The following is a 25,644-nucleotide window of genomic DNA, read 5'->3' as shown; positions in this document are numbered from 1 at the left end:
TAAAACGCAAAAACGTTTTTATGAGATAACCCCTGGACCGATTTTGATGAAATTTGTTGCATTTGAAAGAAAAAGTTAAATTCTAGTGACTGTTGCAAGCCGAATTTCGATTTAGGGCTTGAATTTTCTTAAAACGATTTTCAAATATCTGACCGTATGAAAAAGATAGAAGCACAAAGTTTACAAATTCATAGCTCTGCATCAAGAACTGATATCGTGGTTCTGTAAACGGCATCTATTAGACCATTCAAAGCGGACAAATTCAATATGTCATTTTACATCTTACGTGCATTTGTTACGTTGGTTACAACGGTTTTGCAAAAGTTGTATTTTCCTATGAATAAATTTTTTTATATTCATGTGTAGCATACCAATTTTGTCCGCTTTAGATGTACTATAATATGCGATTCTCAGAATTGTATTATCATCTTTAGTGGTTGAGTTAGAGTTGTAAACTTGATAGTTTCGTTTTCTGAAAATGTTCGATTTTTGCCAATTTTTAATAAAAAATTGACGACCTAACTAAAAAATTCGAAACCAACAGTCACTAGATTTTACGTTTGTCTTTGAAGTGCAACAAACCTAGTCAAATTTGGTGCAGTGGTTGCCGAGAAAAACGAATTCTCCTTTTACATGTATTTAGATAGGAGCACTCGAGCTAAAGCTTCCGAAGCGCCGGGGACCTCCGAAATTCTGAGCCATAAGGGTCGCCTCTCTGTAAATCAGGCACGATACTGCTCCCGATAGAGCACGATAAGCGCGTCAAGCAAAATAAAACCTTTTTTTTAACACGAAATAAAGTGATACGAAACGAGAGAGCAATGCAAGGTACGGCTTCAGAGTGTTTAACGCCACTATTGCCACTGTTGTCGTTAAAACTTTCTTCATTCGTCTTGAAGCTCTTTATCATAGTTGCCGTCGTCTAACTTGGCCTTCCTCCCGTCCTCGTTGACTTCGAAAGAATCGTCCGTTGTCAGTTCCGAGCGACTGACGTCGTCATCAAGCCCGACGTTTTCGTCAGCCGTTGCAACACGCGGTTGAAGTGCTTGTTGAGGCGAGTGATTCCCGGAGCTGTGCAACAAGACTAAAATACTCGTTGGGATCGGCGTGCACGTCAAGCAGATTTCTAGCTCTAAGCTGCAGAGGGCAGAGCGGCACATTTAGGTGTATTCATTGTAAAGTGTGAGGGAAGGAAGCGGGCGGAAAGGGTGGAAAACGTATAATTTTGCAGATTTACAAAGTACGGTCGCATTGTACGAGGCTGAAAAACTCCGGCTCTCCCCTCTTGCCTGGAAAACATCCAACGGCTCTCTGGGTTGCTTGACCTGGTTTTTCAATACAGCTATGTTTAGAGATGAAGCTCACAAAAGCAATAAATCAACCGTTGGTGACGCCCTAATTCCTTCTTTGTACAGGCGAATCCACTGCAGTGGTCTACACATGAAAGATAAGAATTCGGCCAGTGCACGCGGAATCCCTCGTTCTACAGATTAATTTGGTTGTAATGGCCTTCGTTGTGGAGGCGTTCGACTGTACGACGGCGCTGGCATATTAAGATATGCTTTTCAAGCTCCGGCAAAAAGGAAAACTCCACACGGCGTTCCACTACGACCTGGACCAATCCCGAACGCGGTACAATCTCACAGAGTGTCTTTGTAGCGGTATCGTCTACGATGAAAGGACCGGTGATGTGGACCCATCCCATAGGTGGTACAATCTAACACAGCGCCTCAAGGCACTAGCTACCACAAGGCACGAACGGGAGAAACTGGCACGCTCCCCCACGTGACACAAATGAAAGACTGTGGCAGTGGAACCGGATGGAAACTGGCCCGCGCTCACCTGCTGTCGCTCGTGCCGTGCGACGTGGTGCGCATGCCAGTCGTTTCAAATAGCTAATAGATGACGGCGCTTATGACGTGTTTCCGGCCGCGCAGTAGCTTCCGGCTCATGCAGTTAGCAAAAGCACTGCCTTCGAGATTAGTTTTACGATACCCAGAGCAAGTTGTCCCTGGGACGGAGATTTGGACACAACCTACTGGCGCCGGCACGAAAGAAGCATGTATGCAATCAATAAATGAAAAAAAAATGTCCTAGCTTAATAGTATGAGCATCTGGCCAGTGCAATGACGCGCGGGGACCGAGGTTCCATCCCCCCTATTGAACAGGTACCTCTTTTATTGAATGGGCCCGAAATGAGGCGAGACAGGAACCTACGGGCCTATTGCAAAGGGCTTGCAACGAGATGAGTTATTTGCGTTAAAAGCGTGCCGATTAGAAGCCTTGGTGCTTTTGATGGCAAGCAACTCCTTCTGGTAGCCGTCGCGGTGGCTTAGCTGCTATGGCAATGCGCTGCTAAGCACGAGGTCACGCGCTCAAATCCCGGCAGCGGAGGCCGCATTTCGATGGGGCGAAAAGCAAAAGCGCGCTTGTACCGTGGGTTGCGTGCATGGTAAAGAAACCTAGGGACTCAAAATTAATCTGGAGTACCCCGCTACGGCGTGCCTCATAATCATACCATGGTTTTGGCCTGTAAGATCCAAGGTTTTTTTCAACCCCTGTATGGCCTCTTAACAAGTAAGGCCTCACACACAATGAGGTCAGAATTTGTCTCGAGGATGATGATGAAGATGATTATGCCTTATTTAATAGCGCAATCTCACCGTGAGTGATAGGACACGAATCGGGTGGTAATATGAGTCTCCCGTGCCAACTACGAATAACTCATTCCTCTTTCATTGTTTACGAGACACTTAGGAAGCTGATAGTTACACTTTGGATTGAAATTTCTCCACCGAGTGACATCCTCTTGTTTTAGTTGACGTGAGCAATGTACAAATTGGCCCAAGAAACAGGTTCTTTTGAATCCGTCCGTTTCCACAGGTCTGAGGATTTCCTGCCACCCCTAAGGTACACGATAGCCGATAATGTAAACTCTGTAGCACCGTGAAGAAAACTAATAGTAACTATACGTGAACTGACATTACTAGCTCTATTAAATATTTCTGTGAGTGTATCCACATGATACTGTAGTCGTAAACTCTAATGGCAGTGTTCGGGGTTAGAGCTTGTAGTAATGTGTTCAGCTAAACTACATAAAGAAGTTACTTTGCGTCGAATAATATATTGTGGGCTAATGAAAGCATTCGATACCGTCTCGCACCGCTTCGTACTGGAGTCTGTGGCAGGCCTCGGCCTCGGCTAGAGATTTCAGGAGTACGTACGCTCCTTCCTAAAAGACAGAGAAGCCCGACTGCGAGTCTCGCAACTTAAGTCGGACCCCTACAGGCTAGGCTCCGTCGGAACACCACAAGGCTCAGTCATCTCTCCATTACTATTTAATATAGTGATGAAGGGACTCGCAGACAAACTACGAAACATCCCTAACGTACACTGCGCTCTATACGCAGATGACATTACCATCTGGAGCCAGGGAGGCTCCCTGGGAGACATGGAGCAGGCATTACAGTCTGCCCTAGATGCCACGGAAGGGTACCTACTAAACACAGGAATGAAACTATCCTCAAAGAAATCGGAACTATTAATATTTCGCAAGTCTTGCCAAGGAGTCCGCTACCTAACACCTCTAGACGAACTTCCGATTGCACTACACACAAGAGACGGACAACAGATTCCACGAGTCAACCACATACGCATTCTTGGGCTCCTAATCGAATCCAGCGGATGCCACGGACACACGATGAAACACTTAACCGCCAAAACCGAAAACATGATCAAACTCATCCACAGAGTCTCGGGGCGCAGGAAGGGTCTCTGCGAAGTTAACCTTCTGCGCGTATAACACGCGTTCCTTATGAGTCACATTAATTACGTCGCCCCTGCCCACAACTGGACGAAAATAGAAAAGACGAAGCTAAACACACTCATGCGCAAAAGCATCAAACAGGTATTGGACATTCCACAAAGAGCAAGTACAGCAAAGGTTCACCGGCTAGGAATGCACAACAACATCGACGAAGTGATCGAGGCTCAGATTATGGCGCAATACTCCGCCTATCCTCGTCCAAAGCCGGTAGGCTAATCCTAAATGCAGCCAATGTCTCCCCTTCTCCCTATCTCGAGCACGCGGTTACCCTACCGAGCGAAATTAGAGACCAAATACAAAGTCTCACCGTTTCCCAGAAACGTCCACCCACAACACAACGTGGGTAGGCGCCGGGCCCGCGCCCGCGCGATTCTCGACCGCATCGACGCGGATCGTGAAGCCACCGCATTTGTGGACGCGGCCCAGTATGGCAGCACATCCACTTTCGCAACAGCGGTCGTGGACGGCAGCGGAACGCTACGATCATCCGCATCGGTTAAAACGAGCACCAACGTTAAAGGAGAACAAATAGCCGTAGCCATCGCCATGGCCATCTCCACGGACTCGCGTGCCGCAATTCGGGCCTACGAATGCGGCAACGTATCTAAAGAAGTAGTGCGTATACTACTAGCGAGCTCAAAAGAGAGCAAACGGTGCCTCTCCTGGTTCCCCGCTCACATGGGGAAAGACATTCACCCGCAAAAAGCTAACCTCATTGAAACGGCCCACGACCGCGCGCGAGAACTTGCCCGCCGCGACGGTCCCACGGCCACCGAGGGGCTGACCGGACATTCAGTTTAATGACCCGCTGCTCACTTACCAAGAAATCCCCTCCCACTATCGGAAAGGCAGAACCAAATTCCCGCTCCCGCACGCCAAACTCGAACGCGCGCAGGCGGCCGTGTTTCGAATGCTACAAACGGACTCGTATCCATCACGAGGCCTACTAAGTCACTATAACTCAGAAATCCCTGCAAATTGCCCAGACTTCCCAGAACTTTATTGCTCACTCTCGCACATGCTATAGCAATGTACCGCGTTACCAAAGGGCCGTCTCTCTATTGAGCCCGAATGGGAAGAAGCCCGCAAAAGCCCGGACCTCAAACTCCAACTGAAGGCCGTCCAGAGGGCCCAAGAACTGGTGGAGCGTCACCACGTTCCCGTCCCAACTTGGACGTCGCCTACGGTTTCTGCCGGAGGAGTTCCCCGCGTGGCATCTCCAACGGCTTGAAACTCCTCAGGACTTCAATAAAGTTCTTGACTGACTGACTGGGCTAATGAAAAGCAAGAAAACACAAATAACAAACATTCACGAAAATAGCGTTCCCTGTCACCGCCACTAAGCATGCCGAGCCAAGTATTTGGCGTCTGAAAGTCTTGGTGGAAAACAACATGACAAAACGTCATCATCGGCATGGCGGCTTCGGACACGTTCTCGGCATTGCGGCCATATCTTAAGGGTAGCACAGAGATTGATGCTGAAGCTTTCCGGTAGGATAGAATGAAATACTTCCCCTTCCCACATCGCAAGCGGTTTTGGATAAAAATCCTCCATCCATCAAAAATGATTTTGAATGCGACAAATTGGTCGAGATGCACATGAAGGTCAACTGAAGCCAATACCTGCCTGTCCGCAAGCCGAAGAATAAAAAAAAAAATAGAAGAGAGCCAAGTAGTCTCGAAATCCTGGAAACGAAGATTGAGAATAAAAAGAAAATTGAAACCTGGGCAAGTCACTTAATCTCTTCAGTGCAGTTGAGACGCAAAGAGCAAGATACCGGCATGCCTTGTAGAAGGAACTCAAACGTGGAAAGTCCCGGTAACAAACAGGTATACCAACGACACTTTATGAGTGAGCTGAAAGAAACAACAGCGGTACTGGTCCACCGCAACTCAAATCGCGCGCGAACGCTTCTTCGCAAACGATACTTTCACCCGCCGTACATTTCACGTGAAGAGCGCGTAGCTCGCGACCGAGCGCGTGGCCCACCGGCTGCCGTGCCGCACGCTCTCACAAGTCCGCTGTCTCTCAGCCCTGCGAGCACTAGTCTCTTGGAACACTGTGCCCGACCATCCTCCTCCGCCACCAGTCCGCGCCCCACAGCCGGCCTGCTCGGCGGCGAGTCTGTCGCCTCCGGTCGACCGCGCCGCACCGTTGCCCCGTGATAGTACACGTCATCGCGGGCCCGAGGAATGGCCATGACCGCCAAGGACCACATGCGCCAGAAGCTCGACGAGCTCATGGGCACCGGCTGGGACGGCGTCAAGAACTCGCTCCACTACTCGGACCCCAAGGTGTGCCGCTGCTTCCTGCTCGGCCTGTGCCCGCACGACGCGCTCGCCGGCACCAAGATGGCCATGGGCTCCTGCTCCAAGATCCACAACTACGCGCTCAAGGCGGACTTCGAGAACAGCTCCAGGATGTACCGGCCGGGACAGCACCGCTTCTACGAACTCACGGTACTCACCTACCTGCAGAAGGTGAGCGGCCCCTTTCACAACGGGCTCGCGCGGACCCGGAAGTACAGGCGTTCTTGGACATGAGCTCGTGTCGCGTTTCGAGACGTCACTTTACGTCTGTAGGGCAGGGAAATGTGAAACTTGTCGAATGAATCGTGTAACGCACAAATATTGCCTTTAAAAAAGGTGCAATGCTTCTTGAAATTTCGCTTTTCGCTTTGTATTCATCAATGATGAGTTACTTCGCTGTAGGCAGCAAGTGCGCATGCACCGACAGGGAGCGGCATCCTCGGTACCAGTAGCTGTGCGAAAAGAGGACGTTGTGAAGTTTCTGCCAGCCGCAAAATATGGTACACAGTAGTAGTCGCGCTATCTTTGTTTTCATCTCTCACACTTCTTCCTCTTCAACTTTGTTTTCGTCGCAATAAGCGCGTGAAGAGATGTTACGATCTGCAGTTCGTGAAAATATTGCTTTGCGACGTCGCAAACTCCGGAGCTAAGCTGATTGAGAAAGACAGCAGCTTTGTTAACATTACTGCTGCAGTTGCGCTCGGCGGAACAGGAAGGCCTTGACCCGACCGCATAAGATACTACGTTCCTCTTATGCTGTTTCTCGGAAGAAAAAGTTTTTTCAATGAGAAATATCGGCATCGGGTAGGTCTAGTACACCTTTAGCATAAGCCAGTTGACAAAATGCGGTTATGTGTTAGATGTTTGTTTCCGAGCTACTTCGGAAAACGAAACCAGCGGATGGGTCGTAATTTCTAGCGTCGTCTGCTTCCCGAAACTTCCATTTTGGAAATATCTGTATCTGCTTTCGTTTTAGGAAGCAGATATTTATTTTTGTTTCGTTTTAGTTTGGCAATTTTTTTAACTCTCGTGCAGGTGACTGTTTCAAACTCGTAAAAACAATGCGTAGCATGCGATATTGGTGCATTAACTCAGCGGTTCATGATTTGCTATACATTTAGATGTTCAATATAGTGCTCACTTGGTCGACAAGTGCAATGCACTTACACCAATCAATTGAATGCTGTTTTTAACAAATGCATTCGTTGAAATCAAAATTCAATTAGTTTCCGTTGCTTGGGGAGCAAAACCTACAGTACTTTCAGAACTCGTTCTGGGAAGCATTCACGTAGTTCCCAAGCACTAAAAAAATTTAACGTTTTTTTTTTCTAACATCATCGCGCAAGCCAATTACCGCCGCTGGTAACCCACCATGGCCTCCGAGATTTGCGCGCACTGGGAGTTTTTTACTCCGGCCGTCCCATTCGCGCGGAGAAAACGTAATTTCAGTGGTGAACGTGGAGGGCTCCTTCTCCGCGCCGCGGCACTGGAACCCGAGATCCTTTCATGCGTCGAGGCGGCTTTCAATCGCTCCAGTGCTGTTGGTGCGGCTTGGATGAGGCGAGAAAAACGGTACTTTGCACCGCTATATTATCCCTTACTGATTACGAAATGATGGCTCAAGGTGTACAAAGGGCAAAGCACGTGCTGGCGGCTATTTATTCTCAAATGCGCAAATTTTTTTTTGTGCGCACATCTGCTCCCGCTAAATTCAAGTCGGTGTGTAGAAGTGGTATATCTCTGCAAGCTGACTACATTTCTAGTCTTGGCTGCGTTAGCGAACAAACTTCAATTGCAGGAATAAGTGCGCCAGTTTAAATGCAAATGCTCAAGGTGAAGTGTCCCTGAAAGATAAAACACAGTACGAATGTTTCACCTAAGGCGCAGCAAGCTATGAGAAAGGTTTCATTGCGGATTTAAAAAAAAATATCCGCGTGTTCAGCTCCGTGAGTTTGCATGCGGCGTGCCGCAGTTGCCAGAATGGATGGAGCGAGAAATTGAGCCCGATACGTGAAATGACAAATTATGTGATTGTTTACTCGTTTATTTGTACATTATATTTGCCACCCAAGTAGGCCGTATCATTATTATGAATAGTATGACTGAAATGATATCACTTGACATAAGAATAAAAAAATTGATTCCACACGGTGAAAATGGATGCCCAGCGAAGCTGTTTAGCACACGACACAGAGGAGACACAGAATTTTGAACAACTGCACGAACTCATTTGCCGTCCTATTTATGTACATTCGCGTGCACGTCGGTGTCGCCGCCCCGAGGAGACGGAGGGAACTGTTTTGACGGGACCGCCACCACGGGAGAGCAGAAGGAAAGTAGATGCGCAAGCGCTCGGAACGCCGACAAAGAGAGGGCGGTGCGAACGCAGACATGGTCGACGCAGGTCAAAGTGTACTACCTGTTCTTTTCAGCTTAATATCTGATGAGGGTTTTATTTGGGCCAAAGATATTAAACTTAGTTTTGCAATTCGGTGGAGTGCTTGAAGTATACTTCTATTCCTCCGCGGGTCGGCCAGTATTGCGCTATCATCGGCATCGGCCCATGGTTTTTTGCACACGAACAAGAAAAATGCGCGCAAGCCTAGCCATAAACAGCTTCACTGTAGAAACGTCTGCCAAGGATAACTTGTCGATGTTTCGCGTGCAGTTGATTTCTGTATGTTTCGTTTGCTCTACGCGTCCACTCGTCTGTACTTTTCGTGGTTCAGTGCATCGATTACCGCGGTCAGATTGCCACGCTCAACAGGGCTATCCGGAGGCGAGCTCCCTGTTGGCAACCTGTGCAGCTTCTCTCTAGAGGAGGAGTCGCTTAAAAGACCACTCCGGCACTTCAGCACGGGTGGCACTATTGCTCCGAAATTAAACGAGCCTGTTCGTGGACAGCAGGAGCACTGAATCCGCAGCGGCGTGAGCACTCCACATAAATATTTCCGTGGCGCTCTTTGTCTTGAGAAGGAGTGCGTAGGTAGACAAGAGAACCGAACTTGAGGTGGCGACAGTACTTGAGATTTCACGTGTAGGAGGTCGTCATATACAGGGTGTCCCAGCTAACTTTAGCCAGGCTTTGAATATATGTAAATGCCACGTAGCCAAGGTAATGTTGTTTGCCGTCGCTAGGAGATACCCAAATTATTTTTTTTCGTTCAGCCTAATTAGATTATTAGTATAGAATAATCAACATCCCAAACACTATAATTAGATGAAAAGTGTAAATGAGAAAATTGTAGAGTGACCTGAAAAACTCCCCATGCATCTTTATGTTGCTCAATACGTCCTACATAAAGTGCTTTTCCGAGCGTGAAAGAAGCCTGCAAATACACGCAAAGTTCATCGAGCGACCAGTCACTCGGCAATTTGTACCGGCGGCAATTGTTACCGTTGTTTCTGTTTCAGAAGTAGCGGTACCGGCGGCCAAAAAAGTTGGAAGAAAGAATTTCTATTTTCCCTCCTAATGCTATGAAGCGACACGATAGCTGGTGCGATATTATACGCAGTCAGTATGACATTGTTTGGTCTGGTATCGCTTCGAGTAAACATTTGAAGGCGTGCGCAAGCAGTATTTCGTGGAGGAGAAAGAACTTCAACTTCGTCTCTATAGAGCACTTCGGCTTCCTTTGTTGCTGGGTTGCGCGCCCCCTAACAAACAAGGGGAGAAACACAGGTTTTCTATCCTACTGCTCTCTTCTTACCGCTGCCTTCATTTAAATTCTTTCAGCTGTGCGCTGGTTTATAGATGGGCTGCATAGCGTGGGGCAAGCCCATCATAGCTGCTATGTGGGAGTAAGTGTCCAATAGTTTCGAAGCACTCTTGGAAAGCGTGAGTCTCACTCTTAGCGAGTTTAGATAAGGCCGCACGGCCTTAGCGAGTCCCATTGAATAGGACCTTTTGTGAGGGCGAGTGAGCGCGGGTATTTAAACCCCCGAGTCCAAGCAAAACTGCCTGAGCCCTATTTTGGCGAGCCAGTGGGGCTGGCTACGCTTGATTCCCACTGATCGATTCGAAGCAGGCCCTGAGCCTAAAGCAATACTTTGCGACTGAAATATAAGTGAGCGTTGCTTATTTTCCAGACCTTTGCTTCGTGCCGGCTTCGTAGCAGGTATACATATTTAACAGGGTTTCTGCGCTACCAGGGTCGTCCTTCTCTTTGAACTTCTCGTCGCAGGTGATCCGCTCGTGCGAGATCCTTGACCGAGCCAAGAAGGGCCGCCTGACGCGGTGCCAGACGACCGCGCGCAGCAATCGCCACGGCGACAAGGAGGCCACGCTCAAGTCCTACGGAGACATGGTGGACAAGAAGCTCACCGAGGCCGAGGAACTCGGCAACAAGGGCAAAGTGCAAGAGGCGCTCGCCGTCATCAAGGAGGTCGAGCGGCTCAAGCGGCGCCGAAACCGACTCGAGAGGTGAGGAATACGCAATCGTGTTGACTGTGATTTCGTCACGTTGCTTCGTGCGTTGCCCACTCCAGGCATCGATCAGGTTCTGAAGCAAATCACTAACATCCGTAACCACCATCCATCCTCAAAATTGACCACCCCTCCCGCTCCGCTTGTCTGGTAACTGAAATCAAATACATAGCAGCGAGAGAATGCCCTCCGACGCTGAAAAACTGTGGATCATAAAGCGCAGCAGCTTACCAGTCTAAATGTCTACAAAGGCGGTGTCTAAAACGTGATGACTATGTCCTGTTTCGGGTTCCTGCTATGTTTTCTGGCGCTTGCAGCGCACAAAAACTTGACCTCTAATATTGGCTTCCATTACTCCAAGAAAGTCGTTGGCCGGGGTACGATTTGGACGCCGCCAATTAGGGGCGCCGGTTGCAGTGGCTGTTATAGGATGCTGTTAACACCATTTAGTTGGCATTTGTCTTTTCTTGAAGCATGCGTTTGTCAGTAAAATGCAGTACCCACACGCCGCAGGCCCTACTTTACGACGGAGGCCGATAGCCGGCCGATAGATGGCCACTCTAGCCGATTCCTCACGTTCAGTTTATGAATATGTTCTGCTGTTTACATCAAAACACTCCACCTTTTAGAGCTCAGCTCCTAGGCGCCCATTCCTGCGGCGAGCGTCGGCGTCGGCGAAACCGAGCGAACGAGCGAAGCGAATGATGGAAGAGCGAACGCGGAGCGCAGCGGGGGTGAAAGAAGCGAGGAAATAAGCGGCGGAGGAGGGTGCAGCGGAACCACGAGGAGGAAAGTGGACGAGGAGGGTGTGGCGAAAACGTGAGAGGAAAAGCGTAGTGCGGCGACGATGCTACGAGATGGCGCCAGAGTAGCGCGCGTCGTCTGGGAGATCTCCGTGCGGCGGCTGTTGTGAATCGCACCCACGCGTCACGCAGGCGCTGCTTCTCGCGATCCCCAGATTAGCGAGGCAGCCGCGCTGCATTTCGCTCCGTTTGCAACGTGCTGAACGAGACAGATTCTCCGCGCCAGGCAATATATCGTGAAATGGAAGCACTTATACAGCTCTACTCGAATATCGCATTAGGAAATATCGTGATCGTCGGTGTTCGTTTTTTTTTTTGCTTCCGAGTTAAGTCAGCTGGGAATAAAAGTAGTAACTACGAATTGATCTGTCCGGCTTCCCGGAGCTGGCGAGAAACCCAAGCATTTAGAACAAATCGGCACATTTACTAGGAACGTGTCGTAACAGTAGAACGTAAGCGTTGAACGTTCCATATATATATGGCAGTCACGCAAATAAAAGCGAGGCATTGCGAACACTGTTCTCTTTTATATTCATATGGACAATGATTTATGTATTTGTGCAGTAGTGAGAAAGAAGAAAAGGAACACCAAGTTCCTTTCTAAGCGTTGAATACTCGTAATCTATGAATATGGACAAAACATCTTAATATGCAACAAATAACTTTACGGTCGAACATTTATGACATATTCGCGTGTTCGTTCGCAAGCGAACTGGAAATGATACGAAAGCCTGGAAAAGTTTTAAGCTTTATTACGAGAATAAGCGGTATGGAAGTGATGATAGTTTTGTCATCTCTGGGGCTACTTATGCTAGCAGTAACACTTAGTTAATATTTTACATTAACTTTGTAATGCTGCCAGAGCACTTAAGAAGGCCACCTGAATATGGCATTAGTGTTATAAAACATTCTTTGTTTTTTGGCGGGGCGTTTGTGTCGCTGCTCCGAGTAACTCCTCGATCCTCTTACTTTAACCAGTGAGATTCTCATTTGTGGACATTTAAATAGATCAGCTCACTTTAAGCCATATTACGCGGATTGTCCAGTATATAGGCACATATTTTACCTCTAAGCAAACATACATGTTCATATTACCACAAGTAATAATCCTGCTATAGTTCATTGCCACTGTAATACGGTTTTTTCCCCAGTTGTAGACTCTACATATCCTTGCTCTGTCCGTAGTTCTATGCCTGTGGTCCTTGAACCTGTATCCCTTTGTTGCTACTTTAATCTAGTGCCTTCCAGAGCATTCAGCAAAGTCGATAGTTGGACTAGCTGGCTGCTGTTTTTACAAAACGATAGGAAAGGGGCATCGCTCAATACATAAAGCGATATATAGAGTGGAAGGCGAAAACGACACCGAATATTCGGCCAGCTGCCAGAAAGCAGCCTAATGTATTCTTCCTCCTTTTTTTAAACTAATGTTACGTCATTAGTTTGTTTTTTTAGTAGCATCGATAACGCTAGCTTTGTCTTCTGCACGTTACCGAACTTTATACACAGTGTCGATGAATTTGTAGCCGAAGAGAGGGCGCCTGCACCAGTAAGACACCGATGACCACTATAGAAGTTGTTCTGCCAACGCATTTAACAGTTGGCAATGAATATACCCAGACTCGGAACCTTCTTTCACTAGAATTGTATAGACGTGATTTGCGCTTTCTCTGCGATCAGCCGGCTCAGCGCCATCCTAAATAAAAAGAGCACGTAAGCACACGTCGCATTAGTCTTAAGATTCTCAGTAAGCTCTCACTAAACTTCAAACGGATGTTTTAAACGTTCTAGTAGCTGACGAACACTTTCATATTTATTTTCCGGATATTAGGACTAAGTTCGGACATTTAGCGAACAGCGTTTAAAGCAATATTAATGTGTATCTTCAGCTCTTTTAGCGGGACGACCAATAACGTATGTAAGGGGGCGCCACCATTCAGCATAATTGGGCTACTCGACGAACGGACCGCTATATTACGCTGAGCGTAACTTTTGATACTCGTCATTAATGGCACGCCACAAGACAATGATTTAGCATCGAGAAAACAAAAAAGTAAAGAACTCCCCCACGCCCTCCTCTAAACATTTAGCGATATTTTCGCCTTTGCATAACAGTGCTGCTCACGTTGTTCCGCATATGATTGTTTTCGGGATGCACTTTGTCATCTATGAGCTTAGAAAAAAAAAAGGAAAGCGGCGAAAATATAGTATTATTGGGTGAGTGGGTCGTACATCTTAAGAGGAAGCTTAGGCTCGGGGTTTCTTATCTAACTATATGGGACAGAGAAATTGGATTTCTGAGCAACCTTTACACCAATTTTAATGATGCTTGTTGCAGTTAAAAATGGTAATATTCAAGGCAGCAGTATTTTTGACAGGCTGTAAATATTTTTTAAAATTCCTAAAAATTGCAAAATTTCAAAAAAGAAAGCTCAGGTGTGAAGTTTGTAACTGTCTATCAGATACGAAAGCTGATACCGCAATTATGTAGACTGCGCCTAACTTAAGAAACGTATTATGCACCGCTTTGAAATATACCACTAATTTACAAGTAGAACTTTTGCAGAACCCTCGTAAACACTAAAAAATTGTCATATGCTGGAGATCCGTATATAAAATTTATCCGATTTACATGCTCTATCGGATGAAGTTTACAGAACTGTGATAAATGTTCCTGATGCACAGTGAAAGATTTGTGAACTTCGCAGTTCTATGTTTCTTTTTATAACTTACCGATCTTCCACAACATTCCTAAGAATTCCAAGCCCTAAATAATGTACTTTCTACTGACACTAGAACTAACCCTTCTCAAGTTCAACAAATTTCAATCGAATCTGTCAAGCGGCTAATAGTAAGCGGCTAATAGTTACTAATAGTAATAATAAGTTTTTCTTCGTTTTAGTTGTACTTGAATAGCGACATCAAAATTGGCCGCGAGCCTAAGCTTCCTCTTAAAGCTGCTCAGGGACGCCACTGTCACCAGCTCCGCAATAACTGTGACCTCTCGCGCCTCCTCATCACTTGCCTAAATCTAACCATTCCAGTGGCTTTGTATTCCGGCTATGTTGGACTGCAGCCGTTGCTGTCGCGGTCAATTTGCCCGTACGGCCTCGTGCTCACCAGCGGACATTCATAGCCGATCCATAGCCAGAGCGGAGATCCATAGCCACTGGGCCACAATGTGGTGCAATGACACGAAACGCATGTAGGCCCCCTATGGTTTTCTCCTACAAAATGTTTAATCCAATTCATCCCAACTTTAAGCACGAAAAATATACCCAAGTTTACAAAAATCAGCGGCTATCACCATTATTTGAATTTAAGTGCGCTGGTGTGCCTATAAAATGTGAAAATTTGCTCCCATAAACAAGTTTCTCTTTTCTGAGTGTATGGTTGCCACTTAATATTGATTTCACCTTCTTATGTAGCTACACCAAGTTGTGTTTGTCTATGTGCTCTCGAGGGATTTGCAACAAAGTCACAAAGTGTAATTTTGATGGCATTTTAGTGGGTAAGATATACGTTTTGAGAACGGGTTGCTAGTACTGTTACAGACCCCTCCCCCCCCCCCCCCCGCCCCCAATCATGCTAGAATAAAATACGGCTGCTCTAGATTGCAACGCTTGACACACTGTCATCTGTAATCGAAAGCACTACTACGAACTCAATGTTTTATGACACCTTAGAATAAACATACTTTTTATTTGTCCGACGCCTCAAAGGTGGTTAGAGAAAAACACACATGCAATCGTCATTACTTTGTCACGTTGGACAGAAAAGTGCAATAAACGTAAATGGTATGTTATAGCTTTCTTCGTATTCAGTGCAATTAGAAACTAGTAATACATTTTGTTTATTGCGATGTGCAGAGCTTGGCGAATGGAGCATAAGGTGCCTAAGGGACTTCATGAAACCCTAAATCCCCTTTATTTTGAAGAGAAAATCACGCAATAAATTGCTGGATAAATGACGCGGAGGAATGAAACAAACATGCCAAAGAACATGACCTTATTTCAAGTGCGATAAGTATGAAAAGAACGGCAAGATTTGCGTTCACTGCTAGTATCGAATGACTGAGAGTGGTGAAAGAAAAGCCAGCCTCTTACCCGAGTATCGGCATCATTGACATTCCATAAAATATATTTAGCTTTTCTTCACTGCATACATTCTGAGGAACGTGCTTGCGATTGTATGACTGTAAAAAAACCGCATTGGTCTTGTCACGCGTAGGCTACTGCTGGGGACCTCGGTAAGTACAGTCGACGAAAAATCCATGTGCGCTTCGGGGTTTGTCTGAGAATCTTAATTTTCTGTTGATGCCACTTAATGACTGCTTCTTGTAAAGCGATCTGACTGCAAGAATTAATCTCAGGTTTCTTTTACCGAGAAAACTTGAATTACTGAGTAAGTACATGTCTCTCAGCGTTGCATGATGCCTTTTTCTTGCCGAACAATGTAAGTAGAGGCAGTTTCCTGGGGTTTGTTTGCAGTGGTTACTCTCTCCATCATTTTTTTTCATTCCTCCTCACTGACCACCTTGTGTGTGTGTGCGTGCTGAAATTGCATGTCGGTGTGTGCAGTGAACTTAACCCCGAGGAATTGATAGCCTGTCCTTCTTGTTTGCCCTTTTAATGAATGCCTGCTCCGAAGTACCAAATAAAACCACTGTGCCCGAAGCCGCCAGTACCTTGTTGGAGGCTAATGCAAACTAGACTGAAGTTCACAGGAAGATGGAGGCAAGGAATGTTGTTGGAGCAACGTTTTGACATACATACTTGTCTTTGTCAGGGTCGCTTACCTATCACAGACGCTGCTGGATGCTAGTAAATGTTGCCGACGATATTAGTTATCGCTCGTTAGTTTACTGGCATGTAGAGGTTTAACGCCCTGACAATGTCAGGAGCAAACTAAAGTATAAAGGTGTCCTTGTTACTCAGAGCTCGCTTCCTTGTTAGGAAAAACAGAGGTGGCTGATAGGTGGTATAGTTAGATATAAGCAGAATAGTCAAATAGGTCATGGGGATAGCATCCACTGAAGTAAAAACTAGGGTCATGTCGATCACTTGCAATGTAGTTTACGAATATATAGAATCAAGTTTAATGTTGTAGGGATAATGTAATAGCGCAAGGCTAAATGTATGTATCGGTGACGTTAAGTGCTTCCAGCTAATGCAAACTTTTGTTCCTGCGCGAACCATGGCATTCTTTTAGATCGATCTGACTACAAGCCAGCGTACCTATCAGAGAGCATTGCAGAACACCTTGCTAGGAAGATGAAGTGTGTCGATCTTCCCGAAGAATAATACGTTACTCCTTCTTGTGCATAGCTGACGTCCCAAACCTCACATTTGTTCCCGAAGCTTGACCTTAGCATGGCGCATGACCCATTTGATACCTTGTCAGAGTCAATTCATTTCCCTCGTCTTCCAGTGAGATCGGTGCACAAGCATATTTAATATCGTCTTTAAGGAACCACTAAAGAGAAACGCTGAATCAGTTCAGAGTGATAAATTGCTTTTTAGGAACTCAACTTCGTTGATATTGTAGTAATAAGTTGATTATTAGAAGAGAAAACAACGGTCAAAGTTCCATTTTCGTATGTTGGGTCGGAAACCATTGGCCAGTACGTCAGTGTGATGTCATGGATTGCTCAAGTATGTTCTTGCATTTTGGCCGGAGTGTTGCAGTAAAAATTTTTGAAACTTCACAAATTCTATTTTTGGCTCCTTTCGAATACAGTATTGTCCATTGTTACCATTAAAATTGATTATCATGTACGAGGAAACGGCGTCGAAATCCATGACGTCGCCTTGACTTGTCTGGAGAATTTGTTGGTAGAGAGCCTTCCCATGGTGTGGCATTTCTGGCACTGCGGAAAGGTAATTTAGTCGCACAGTGCAAACCAATTTTACAATGAAAAGCCTAAGCCTTGGTGCAATACGTCGGTTCTAGCAACTTACATTTTCCACGCAAATCACGTATAGCGATCAAAAAACGAAGCGTAAGCGCATCATTGTGCCAAACATGTTCACTGATTAAGCGGTACCCCTCGGTCCTGCCCTCCGTGCTCCATCTTCTGCCTCCCAGGATGCTGGATCGCAAGTCCAACGAACCGGTCAAGGAGCAGAAGCAGAACATCTGCGAGGAGTGCCAGCTCTGCATCGGCCTCGACGACAACGAGCAGCGCATCGCCAACCACTCGAGCGGCCGGCTGCACAACGCCATACTCGACATGCGCCGAAAGATCGCCGAGCTCGCGGCCAGCCTCGAGAAGTCGCAGGTGCCGGGCGACTGGTCGCGCATCGAAGCGGCGCAGCAGCAGTCGAAGCAGTCGACGTCGCGCCTCGACCTGGCCTCGACCAGGGCGCACAGCTACTCGCCCAGGTCGTCCAGGTCTAGCAGCAGAAGCAGCCGTAGCCGAAGTCGCAGCCGCAGGCGGTCCTATAGCTCAGACTCTCGTAGCAGCAGCCGCAGCAGCGGCGAATGCTCGTCGACCTCCCGCTCTAGGTCACGTTCACGGTCGCGCTCAGCGTCCCGGCACCGCTCTCGTAGGTCCCGCTCGGAGTCGCACTGCAAGTCGCGTTCCAGGTCACCGCGACGGTCCCGTTCGGGAAGCAGCTACAGCCGCAGCTGCTCGCGGTCTTGTAGCAGGTCCTACAGCCGTTCGTGCAGCGGGTCCCGTAGCTGCTCTTGCAGCAGTCAATACACTGACAGGTCACAAGGTCACGCGAAGCACCGCAATGTGTCTAGGTCCCGGAGTCGCTCTCACTCGAGGCACAGCCGTGGCCACAGCCAACAGAGCGGGGACCGTGAGCGCCGGTCGCGCAGCGCACGCAGCTCAGAGGCATCGAAGCAAGCTCCAAACGACGCGGAAGCAAAGGAAGAGCTCGAGCCTACGCAGGCCTCAGAAGGCGAGCCCAAACAACCTGCCACGAAGGACGACTCCAAATGGTCTCGTTCACAAGAAACGGAAGCCGAAGGAACACCGACACGGAAAGATGGATCTCCAACTCCGGGGATCAAAGGAATAGAGTCTACCGAGCATGCTTTCGCGACAACAGATGACAGCCGAACAGAGACTTCGAAACCACTGTCTCCGGCGCCGAATTCTCCCAAGGCTGACTGCTTGTCAGCTTTAGAAGTGTGTGGTGGTACCTTCAAAGGTGGCCACAAGGAAATCGACACAGCCGACGCGAATCGTGATGTTTTGGACAAACCGAACAGCCCTGCTCAAGATCCCGCATTTGAGAACCTAAATCCAAAGCCAGGGGAGGCGGAATGCGCTCCTGAAGGAGAGATAAGAGCTAAAGAAAATAAATCGTCCTCGCCTGAAGGCATGAATGCGCTGGTTATTAAAGAAACAATATCCGGCCGAACAAATGACCCGCAGCCTTCGCAACACAAAGCTCGTAAAGGGAAGACCAGAGTTGTAACTGCTGTCAAGGACTGGAAGACGATAAAGAAACCTGTCATAAGCATTGCTAGCCTTCGGTTTTTTAGATTGCATCACGAGAGCAAGAAAACGTCGCAAAAAGAACAGGTCGACAAAAACCTTGCTGCAGGACAGGCAGCCACACAAGTGCCGGACAGCAAGGCGCCTGCTGACGCCGTTTCGACCTCGACGATAGTTGCAACCGAAGCCTTGGAAAACGACACGACAGACTCATCGGCACCAGTTCAAACCGAAGAATCGGAAAACGTGGGGACAGACGCGAAGCAGCAACTTTCGGGATCCACCACCGATAAGGAGGGTTGCGCAACCGAGAGCTCTGACTACGACAAATCTTGCCAACAATGTGCGAAGCAAGAGCATTCAGGATCTAACAGCCCCTCTATCAGTCATGAAGAGTCAGAGAATTTTATGACAAGGAAACTACACAGGGGTGTGCCAATGAGAAAGAAACGGGTGTCGCCGCAAAGGGAGTCGACACACACGGAGGACTCTGGTGACGAATCTTGCTGTACTGAGTCAAGCACCTACTACCAGATAGTAAAGAAACCCAAGAAAAAGCCTGCGAAGAACCGAAAGCGATCTCTTCACAAGAAGATGAAATTAGAAGCTCCTAGGATGTCGCGAAAGTAAGTGGCGCAGTATCTTTTTCTTGCTTTGTCATATTACTGTACAGAGTAGCGTCGTGGACTAAGGTCGAATTTTAAGTGGAAGGCTCTATGCCAAAAGTGCAGGGCCTGTAGTCACAAAAGGCTTCTGAGGCTAGAATTGTTCGTGAGAGAAAATTCCGGCAAATTTTAAAGCTTTAGCGTTTTAGCGTTTCACGTTTTAGCGCAAGCGGCCGATATACAGCAAAGGGCCCTCCCGAACGAGACGCTTTGTCACTACGAGCCCAGCTTTATCTACGAAAGCTCGCCTTATGGCACAACGTTTTATACACATGCTACAAGGAGCGTGTTGAGCTTGAATTTGAGGAAAGTTTGCTTGTACGTTACCTGCAACCAGCGTTCACAGCTCTATATGGCAGTGTAGAGAACGTCCGCGTGTAAATGGCGGCATCACTCTGCTTTCAAGGTTGGACAAGCCAATTTTAGGTGGCGAGCATTCGCATTGCTTCTGTCATATTCACGGGGCAATTGGAACATGCTTCTTCACGTGCTTTCTACAATATATCAATTTGAAGGTAACAGGCAAATATTTTATCAATGCAGCACTAATTTCTTAGAAACATTACGAAACGTCAAAACATGATCGCAAGCGACTATTTAAGGTGAATGCTAAGAGGCTATGCACTGAAGGGTGTCAAGCCTTACAAATATAAATATGGTGTCCGTGATAGCGCCCGGTGTTCGCAAGAATTCAGTGGGCTGCATATATTGAAGAGTGGTGACTTCAGGCTTAGTCTGGCCCATCCATGAAGAATAACTAGAAATTGTGCTAAAATGTTACATAACGCTCACTAGGGATCGCAAAATCTTATAAAAGCTTCCTTTCTATATGTGCAGAGCAAGTACTGAATGGCCTTCTCGCACATCCAATGACTGGAACCACCTACTTTCGGATATGGTTTACATTTCCGACCATCACCTAGTTTATGCAACCATACACAATTACACGCTGTACTTGGCATTGTACCTTTACTCGAACTTTCTGTTGTCTTAGCCTAACATTGCCTCCTGATATTTATTTTAGGTGTTATTATACATTTCATATTTTGTTTCGTTAATTTATGTACCCACTCCCTTCTGAAAAGCTCCGGGCGCTTGAGGGTAAAATAAATAAATAAATAAATAAATAAATCACAAAATAGATAAATTAAGAAATTAAATTACGTGCCAAAACCACTTTCTGATTATGAGGCGCGCCGTAGTGGGGGGACTCCGGAGATTTCGACCACCTGGGGTTCTTTAACGTGCACCTAAATCTAAGTACACGGGTGTTTTCGCATTTCGCCCCCATCGAAATGCGGCCGCCGTGGCCGGGATTCGATCCCGCGACCTCGTGCTCAGCAGCCTAACACCATAGCCACTGAGCAACCAAGGCGGGTAAATAAATAGATAAATAAATGGAAACGACGATCCCTAACGGCTGCAGTCGGAAGGTACTATAACCTTGTAGGACTCAAATAGAGATTTTAGTACCAACTTATGGCAATGTGAGGCTCGTTTTCTCGAAGTCTGAAATATTGCGCAGACGCTTGTTTTGAACGGCGCTATGAATGATACCAAATATTACTACAAGCGGGCATACGACACGAACGCTCGTACCGTTTTCTCACTTGAGCTCCCAATCCACGTTGTTCATAATTTATTTGTAGAAAATTGCCGGTAAGCGTACTAACGAAGCTAGTTGCTACATCCCCATAACAGCGCTGTGCAAGGTATGATTCACAACATCGTCCTTGTCCCGTGACCATCACAGCACCGGCGTCCGTCACGACAGTGTTTCCTCAACGGTATCTTATCAAAAAAGCACCCCAGCAACGTTATCGATGCTCTTAACGTCGCCTGCGTCTCCTTTTTGAAGATGAACAAGCGAGGAAACAATGACCCATGACTAATGCTCCGTATCGTAACGGTTACAGAACGGGGCGTTTTATGGCTTTGGGAATCAGGCCGACGGCTTGAATCGGTGCCATCAGCCGCCCGTCACGTCATCGTTACAGCAGCGGCGTCTGTCTATACTTGCCGGTATACGTTCAAAAACGTGACGCCGGTTACGTTAGAGCATCGTCCCACGCCAGTGGCGTGCCTTTTTACTGCGGTTGCATTTATATGGACACTCCAAGCGCATTTGTGCCGTCGCCTAGCTTCGTATGCGCTATGCTTTCGACGTTTCGTTCGCGTTGAAGCGACAGATGCACAGAGGTCAATTGATCGCGGCTGCTGCCGCGCTTCCTTACTCCAGCGTTTTCAGAGACAGTTTCCACTGTAATCGAGCGAGATGTGTTCATGTTTACCTGCGCATGCGTGACACCATGCTGGTTAATTTAGTTAAAACACTTTGATGGGTTAGTTAGTTTGAATCCATGATAGAATGGTGTAAGCGCGAGTGAACAATAGTTTAGAAACAAGCAGACACACAAAGACAGCGCTGTCTCTGCGCGTCTGTTTCTTTCTACCTCCTCGTTGAGTCATGCGTATATATTCTACCATTACTAATTTAATTAGTAAACGAATGTTGACAAGTTTATACGGTAGATAAAACTACTATTCTTACTTCGCACAGTTATCTACTAATTTGCTCTCGCAATGGGTGCTTCGCCTTTCAGGTGGAACTGTGATTTTTTTTAGAGAAACCGGCGATGAAACGTTCTCTCCTGACAGACACCGGTGGCGTGGTGGCGACAGAACGGGGAGGATGACTACTGTTCAAGCCTTATGAGTAAATCACAAAGACAAAAGTGTACGTGGGAATAGAACAAACACGAAATTATCATACTCATCTCAGTCGTCGTCGTAGTCATCATTATCAAAAACATCATCACCACCACCACCACCACCAATGCCACCACTACTTTTTATGTTCACTGCAGGACGAAAGGCTCTCCGAGCGATCTCAAATTGTCCGCCTTACTGCAGATGACTCCATACTATGCATAGACTTAAGTATGCACAGACTATATCCGCGGCTTATTCCCGGTAGGATATTTGTCAAAGAAGCTAATAATTAACTTTACAAAGTCATCGTTTTTGTTATGCCATTCATTTTCCCTGGAACTGCTTACGTCATTATACTCGTGTTTGTTGTGTTCCTGCATGCACTTTCGTATTTATGCTACAGGCATTGTATGCTACCTTGAATAACGCCAGTGTTACTTGTCGCAAGTATCGAAACCGTCACAAGTAAACACTGCTTTTTAGTGTAAGCGCAGCATGCCTTGAGATACATGAGATTAGCTCGCAGTATGTGTGCTACAACATTGTCGATACATAAGGCATGCTCGTCGTGCACAGGGCGGAGGCCCGCAAGTCGTCGAGACGTCGCGTCGAGTCGACCACCGAGGAGGAGGACAGCGAGTCTTGCACGTCGAGTGACTCCCCACCGGCGAAGCGCACCAGAACCAAGAAAAAGAGGATGCGCCAGAGCCCAGCTGCGAAGAGAGACGGCTCTAGTAAGCGCAGCGCACGATCTGCTACGACTAGGAAGCCTTCGAAGAAGAAAGGCACTACAGCCAGCAAGAAGGGACGGAAGGCGTCGGCTGGTGCCAGGTCTTCAGCGAGGACAAGATCCAAGAGAAAGTCGCCCAGTGACACGTCTTCTTCTTCTTCCTCGACGAGCGTCTCTGAGGAACGCAGGACCAGACGCAAAGTGAAGCCGGTGAAGAAAACGAAGAAGGTGAAGCGAAAGAAGTGCAAGTGAAGGATGAGCGATGCAGTTTCCTGAGGGTGACATAAGGGAATGACGCAGTTTGTGGTATTGCCGAAGGCGGAAAAACTCGTGAAGTAGTTGGACAGAAAGACGTGTCCGTTGTGCGCGCTCTAAATGTTTCAAGTTCTGACGGTGAATGTGCACCGAACGCGAGGTGAATGATGAATATTTTAAGGCCTCGGGAATACGAATGTGATGGCACCCACATGAGAGATACAGCTTGGAGCTGTAGGTGTCAAAACGAGTGTTTGTTGCGGGTGTGTGAAAAGACGAAAGGTAGCACGCATGTGACTTCAGAAGTTTGTAACAAACTTAGATTTGTGGTGTACGATGCAATTGGCAAAGAAACAGGCATAGGGAGCGCAGTATCACTACGGTCAAAGACGTCATCTGGCATGTCAAGCACCAGTTGCCACACCAAACCTCTCTGTGCTTGGCCTAGGGCCAAAATATCGAGGTCGAGGCGGCTTTCTAGGATAGCAGCACCAAAGCAGAGATGGCAGGGATGTCACACGGCTCGTCCAGCCGCTGTTCTGTGGCCCGTACAGCAACTCCTGTCAATTAAGGCAAGCTTCAGAAGCAACAAGCTTCAACACAAAGGTCTAGGCTCCTGTTGTGTTTCTGTAAGCGGGATAAAAAAATGTTCGAGCTTTTGGAACTGCGCACTGAAAATGCAGCCTTCAGCACTTTTACAATGAACTTATTTCTCTGTACAGTTTTTGTATGTTATCACTAAAGTGATTTTACGACGCAACTTCTGGCGACGGCTTCGCGTCATTTACCTGTGTTGATAAAGCGTCTGCACTTGTCTCACATTATTAGGCATGCTACGCTAATGAGCATGATAGTATCTAGTACGGATTGCGTTCCTGTAGCACTGAATTTGTGTTCAGGGTCATGCAGACTGCCATCCCCTCGTTGATATGTAGGACGCGCGAGATTTGTTATGGCACTTTTTGTTTCGTAAAGTGGATACTTCAACGGCTTTGAAAAAGAAGTTTACCGTCCAAAAATCGTCACTCCGACCGACTACGCCACCAAATAGGCGGGGGGGGGGAGTGGTATTCTGTAATGAATGAATGTATGGTGTTCATTGGCGCAAGGGCCAGGTGTGGCCAAAGAGCGCCAAGCCAGTGTTGAGTTTGCAGTGGAGTTATGACTTCTATGAAGTTGTTGTGAAGAGGGTGTGAAGGGGCCTTAAAAAATGGTCGCTCTAATGTGCATAACGTCTATGTGTAATAAGATTGTGGCAATGACAAAAGACTTGTACTATGAGTATTAAGGTGCGTCGCGGTATTCTGTAAGAGTTCACTAAATAGACTGTCCATATTGGCAACCGCTGATTGGTTGGAGCTCTGCCAGCGAGGAGGAGACTGGCACCCCCTGCCAGTCGCTGGTACAACTCCAGCCAATGAGCGGTAGCCGATATGGACAGTCCACTACGTGGACTATTAAGAGTTCTCCCCCCCCTTCTCTCACCGCCCAGTGCATCGACCAAATGCGACCGCTGAGAGTGGCTCGTGCTGCATCAGTGTCGCGGCTGTAGGCGCGTTCAATTCGCCTCCACTGCTGTGAACCAGTCCACGTTTATGAGAAGTTCAGAAATTGTGCAGCTTGATTTCTGCTGTGCCGGCACAGCGCGGCACTCGAAACGAATGCAAGGTGCAGACGCAATAGAGGCGTTATGTTTGGTCCGACCTGTATGCACGGAGTGCGTAAGTGCTAGAGGGCCTGAATTGTTGGTATTGTCGGCTTGCGAGCGTTAGTCACGCGAGTTTGCGCAGACACGGCAGATGCACTTAAGCGAGGCTCTTACGGCGCTTGCGTATGCGTGCTGCGTCGTCTGCTGCACTGCTACTTCGAACCTGTTCGTGTGCACGAAGTCGGCGCCGAGAGTATAGAGAGGGCGGAGCAAAATCGTGAACCAGCCCTGCCATCGCTGCACCGCAGAACCGAATGGCAGGGCGTCGCGCCTCGTGAAGTGGTTCAAGTGGCGCATGTGAGCCGTAAGAACCTAGTGCTGAACCAGCAAACAAGTAAAAAAAAAACACCGAAGCAGGCTACGAGAAGAAAGAGATGGGATAGGAAAGAAAAAGGTTGAAGACGTCATCACACTTCTGTTAGAAACCTTTGTACCCCTCTTCAAGGAATCGCTCTGATGCCAACTTTGGTCATTCGGTAAGAACCACTAAGAATCTGTCTCTATTCAATGAATATCTTTGACGTCAACTGGGATCACAGGGTATGTGTCACTAGGTAGGTGCCCCTTATCGATGAACCCCTTTTCTTCTAACTTGGGTCAATGGGTACGCGCCATTGGGTATATGCCGTTCACTGCATTGTGGTGTTCGCACTTCCATTGCTGGATTGTGCCAACAAATATGTTTCCGCTGTACGAGGAATGCCGAACCACACGACATGAATAGACCACGGTAATGTCAGGGATGCGTGATACACTCAT

The 25,644-nt window shown here is 47.3% G+C and overlaps 1 protein-coding gene and 1 non-coding gene across 2 annotated transcripts; both read left to right on the top strand.

The window, feature by feature from the left end:
* The first annotated feature begins 5,829 nt into the window (after positions 1-5,829).
* On the top strand, positions 5,830-23,930 carry LOC142557051 (uncharacterized). Its single transcript, XM_075668596.1, has 4 exons — positions 5,830-6,307; positions 10,321-10,559; positions 17,450-19,441; positions 22,769-23,930. Exons 1-4 carry the CDS (start codon positions 6,020-6,022, stop codon positions 23,172-23,174), a joined length of 2,925 nt encoding a protein of 974 aa, XP_075524711.1. The 5' UTR covers positions 5,830-6,019; the 3' UTR covers positions 23,175-23,930.
* Positions 8,519-8,706, top strand: LOC142558690 (U2 spliceosomal RNA). The gene has a single exon (XR_012823090.1). It is a non-coding gene; the product is annotated as a U2 spliceosomal RNA (small nuclear RNA).
* Positions 23,931-25,644: the final 1,714 nt, after the last annotated feature.

Source organism: Dermacentor variabilis, chromosome 9, assembly GCF_050947875.1.
Source record: "Dermacentor variabilis isolate Ectoservices chromosome 9, ASM5094787v1, whole genome shotgun sequence".
In the NCBI taxonomy this organism is placed as follows: Eukaryota; Metazoa; Arthropoda; class Arachnida; order Ixodida; family Ixodidae; genus Dermacentor; species Dermacentor variabilis.
This window is presented reverse-complemented; position numbering and strand designations above follow the sequence as displayed.